Source organism: Hippocampus guttulatus, chromosome 21, assembly GCF_054856545.1.
Source record: "Hippocampus guttulatus isolate MCC_2025c chromosome 21, RoL_Hgut_1.0, whole genome shotgun sequence".
NCBI classification, from domain to species: domain Eukaryota; kingdom Metazoa; phylum Chordata; class Actinopteri; order Syngnathiformes; family Syngnathidae; genus Hippocampus; species Hippocampus guttulatus.
This window is the reverse complement of record NC_141281.1, coordinates 2,009,037-2,013,388: the sequence shown is the minus strand read 5'-3', so window position 1 is coordinate 2,013,388 and position 4,352 is coordinate 2,009,037. Positions and strand designations below refer to the sequence as shown.

Sequence of the window (4,352 nt, the reverse complement as noted above, 5' to 3'; positions counted from 1 at the left end):
AACATCAGCATAGTGAGCGGTCGCCTGACTGGTGAGCAGTTTTTCTGAGGGTGATTCCCATTTACGTAAAACTATCGGAACACCTCATGGCCCCAGGGGCGAAATGACGAGGATGCTGATAGATACGTCTTTCTATCCACACACATCGACACATTCGGTAGAGGGCCGTCCCTCTTAGCCAATGGGATGCCAGGAAGATGCTCGAGAATAGCCAATGGCAGAGCAGCTATAAGTACCGTATTGGCCCAAATATAAGACGGTGTTTTTTGGATTGAAATAAGACTGAAAAAGTGGGGGTCGTTTTATATTCGGGGTCGACATTATACCCATTCACGACGCTAGATATCATTGAAGCGAATGCTGAACTTGACTCCCATGGCCAAAGTGAACCCCTGTCACGAAGAAGAAAAATTAAAATAGCGGTAAGAAAGAAAAGAGAAGAAAATAATAGAAGAGATAACAGAAAATGGAGAAACGTAGCGACAATCTAGAGAAAAGTGGGTTGAAGATCGGCCAGGCCAACCGGCAGCTGAGGAGAAGTTGTGATGCAATTTACATTTCAAAAACCAGAAGCCATTCATTTACGAATGTGATTGCACTTTCGTTTACATTTTTAAATGTTCAGATATTAAGATTTGAATGAGGCAAAATAACATGCTTTTTCTCTCAAATATCTTGTTATAATCATTTGTTTCAGACGAACTGTAATTATTTTATGGATAAAAATTTATTTGTGTTCAAAAAGTCTTTTTTCAAACTTGAGTCTTGAAAAAGAGGGGGTCGTCTTATAATCAGGGCCGTCTTATATTCGGGGCAATACGGTATGTTGCGTTCAGGAAACTCGGAATTGCAAGTAATGGCCCATATTGTATTTTTATCTTGCGTATCAAGGAAATGTATTTCACAACAAGAGGCAATATTTTCCTGTTGAGACGTTTCATAACTTGCAAATTTCATATGAAGAGACGTTCATAAGTCGAGTTACCACTGGATATCGTCACTGTTCAGTTAATTCCGTTTTTTCACGGCCCTCTGTAGGGATCGGCGGCCAGCATGGAAGGATCACTCTTTCTGTACTTTTTTGATACATTTATTGGAACACTTTGCAGCGGAAGTAGTCGTAGATGATACAGAAGTAGTTGCAGTATCAGGTAATAACCTAAAGCACACATAAATGCAGTAAAAAATGAATATATCTATCTTTCTGCATCACGATGTAAATATGTATAGAATTGACATTAATTAATACTTTTATTTTAACAATACATTTAATAAATACTTTAATCAACCATGATTTCACTATGTATTATTATCGTCATTATTTTAAACGTAAGAAACCATACATCACAAACATATCAAGTCGACTCGAACAAAAGAACTACAAGTCCCAAAAGGTCCAACCCGGAAGTGGAGCGCCGGCATGATTAAGCCCAGCTGCAACGCAATGTACTTCGTTCAAACATCAAATTGCAGCTGGACAAACATGACAACTATGCAAAATGAGTTGAATAAAGACACCACTGTTCTAGCAACACTTTAGCCCACGCTCTTTACATTGCCGATTGCGAACGGTAACTGACTGTGAGTGCATAGCGATGCGGCAAACATAAAGCACAACGGACACAAAGCAAAGCAGACAAACAAAGCAACCGATCATCATCAAAGCCAACTTTAGATATCTGGTAAAGAAAAGCACACGCGTAGCTTACCATTGGGCCATGCCGACGACGAAGCGAGTGTATTCACTAACGTAACATAATGCGATGCTGCTTTTTTATACGTCGCGCGAACGGTCACCTGTCAGTGGCAGCCCCGCCCCTCTTAAAGCGCCAGGTGAATCCAACACCTCCCACTTAAGTTCCCGATGTCCCATCCAGGGAACTTACACCAACACGTAATCAAAAGACCCCATTCAGTGACAAAAGTGAAAAGTTCACAAACATTACAACAGTTGTGTTGTTGTTTTTTTTGTGGCGAACATTTGTCCAATGTTGCCTCCTTTTTTGAGGCCCCAAAGTCAATCATGGCCCTCAAGCGGGTCAATGGCTTTATGAGGTGTGGATGCTCAACTTCGTGTATGTACGGTGTACATTTTGTGTGGGCATGGTGGCAGCGATCCGCCTACACCAACCAGCCAAATAATGACTTAAAAGGGTCTTGACTGGAGCTAGAGTCCGGGTCACAGAGTTGCAGCTGGAGTCAAGTCCTCTGTTGGGATAAGCACAGCCAGCCTCCTTACATCTCTTTGCAGGATGATGGTTGGTGGGAGTTGTTGACGTGTTCTGCCTTTATCATTGGCAGTCCGGCACAAACTTTGACGTCAACGTCCCTGACGATTCCGTGCTTGTCGGATCTTGTGGCCGTGACTCGGCCCAAGCGGAATTGCCCTCTGATAGCGTTCGGGTCCACGATCCAGACCACGTCTCCTTCTTGGACGTTTCTTCGTTTTGTATGCCACTTCTCACGGACAAAGAGATTAGGACCAGCTAGTTCGTTCCATTTGGTCCAAAATCTGTCCACTAAATTGTGGATGTTCCTCAGCCTGCGCCAGGGGTGAGTGACAAGATCAAGTCCATCTGTGTCTCCTCCCACTGAGGATCGTCCGAGGATGAGAGAATTGGGACTAATGTATTCGATGGACTCCTCTTGCTCCTGGGCGTGAGCGTCGATCGGGCGCTCGTTCGTCAGGTTGGCTGCCTGAAACAGTAGAGTTTGAAACTCACCCCAGGTGAGATAGTCCGTTGCTCCTTTCAAACTCGTGAGGGCTCTTTTTATCAATTTCACGGCAGCTTCTGCTGCTCCATTTCGGTGGGGCGCATCAGCAGGGTGGAAGCTCCACGCCCAGTCCGTCCCGTTCTTGGAAGCGATGTCCTCAACTGATGACGTCTGAACACAGCGTATGTGGTTTTGGAGCTCATTCAGGGCGGGTTTCGCCCCGATGAAATTTGTCCCTTTGTCGGACCATAGCTTGCGTGGATGGCCCCTTAGAGCAACAAAGCGTGAGTAGGCTAGCAGAAAACTTTCTGAAGATTGGTCATCGCATACATTGGCATGGACTGCCCTTGAAGCCGTGCAGCAGAAGACGATGCCCCAGACTTTCTTCCTTACTCTCCCTTTGACCGCGTCTTTGACTTCATAGGGGCCAAATAGATCCAAGGTTGTATACTCAAAAGGGCCTGCCCTTTGTGTGCGCTCCAACGGGAGGTCACTCATCACTTGCTGGCATACTCTTGCTCTTTGCTTTCGGCAGTGGATGCAGTCATTTATCACTCTTCTGACGACTCGACGGCTTTGTATTATCCAGGCTCTTTTCCGAGTGCGTAGGAGAGTTGCTGCGACCCCCTCATGGTTCTTCTCATGAACCTCTAGGGCCAGCAGTGTGGCCAGTCTTGTATGCATAGGGACCAGAGGAATAGCAATTTTGCCTTCGTTCCAGGACTGAATACGTCCTCCGCAGAGCAGGAGTCCTGTCCCGCCATCGGTCCGGACCACGAGTCGGTCAAGTTTTGAGTCCCGTATTTCAGCTCCATCCTGGGCTTCAAGGACAAGGCATCGGAAGGCTTCTGCTCGATCCATAGCTGTAAGGCTGGGTTTGGGATTCCTATTGACTGTGGTCTGGTGGTTACCTCCCAACCAAGCCTCCCCCGCCCGACGTGTCCAGGCAACCGTCCCACACAGCTTCGTGAGGGAGCTGAATCTCCCAGGCCCAATGAGGCGCACAAGGGCCAGCCAGGACTTGCATCCGTGGGATAGGGATAAAAGGAGGTGGAGTGGTTCCCGGTCTACCAAGCTCCGGAGGCTTCATCATGTCGTTTTTCTTTTCCTGATGCCTTGTGACCACTGCAGAGAATGCGCGTCTTTGAAGCCTCTTGATGCTCTCGTCAGCGACCGTGGCAGAGACTTGACTTGCAGTCTTCACCGGCCATTCACTCTCAGGCCATTTGAGGAATTGAGGCCCGGTCTGCCACTCAGAGTCTTCGTCCAACTCCTCAGGGGTCACGCCCCTTGTGAGGATATCTGCGATGTTAAGGCATCCTTCAACCCACTTCCAGGTGTCCACCGGACCGGCTTTCTGGATTTCTCCGATCCGGTTTGCGAAGAAGGTTTGGTATCCATAGCTGTCCTTTTGGATTGCACCGAGGATCGTCTGACTGTCTACTAAGTGTACCCAGTGATCGACTGGGATGCGGCAGTGCCTCTCAAAGTATTTCTTCAAGCGAGTAGCGATCACCGCACCGCACAGTTCAGCCTTAATTCCATCCCCCTTCTGGCCGAGAGGAGTAAGCTTGGCTTTAGACTCCACCAGCCTCACGATGACCTGACCAGGCTTGGTTTCCCAGCGGAAATAAAGT

The 4,352-nt window shown here is 47.3% G+C and overlaps 1 protein-coding gene across 1 annotated transcript; it reads right to left on the bottom strand.

The window, feature by feature from the left end:
• Positions 1-1,133: 1,133 nt before the first annotated feature.
• On the bottom strand, positions 1,134-3,968 carry LOC147186669 (uncharacterized). Its single transcript, XM_086102098.1, has one exon. The coding sequence runs from the start codon at positions 3,574-3,576 to the stop codon at positions 2,236-2,238; it is 1,341 nt and encodes a 446-aa protein (XP_085958224.1). The 5' UTR covers positions 3,577-3,968; the 3' UTR covers positions 1,134-2,235.
• Positions 3,969-4,352: the final 384 nt, after the last annotated feature.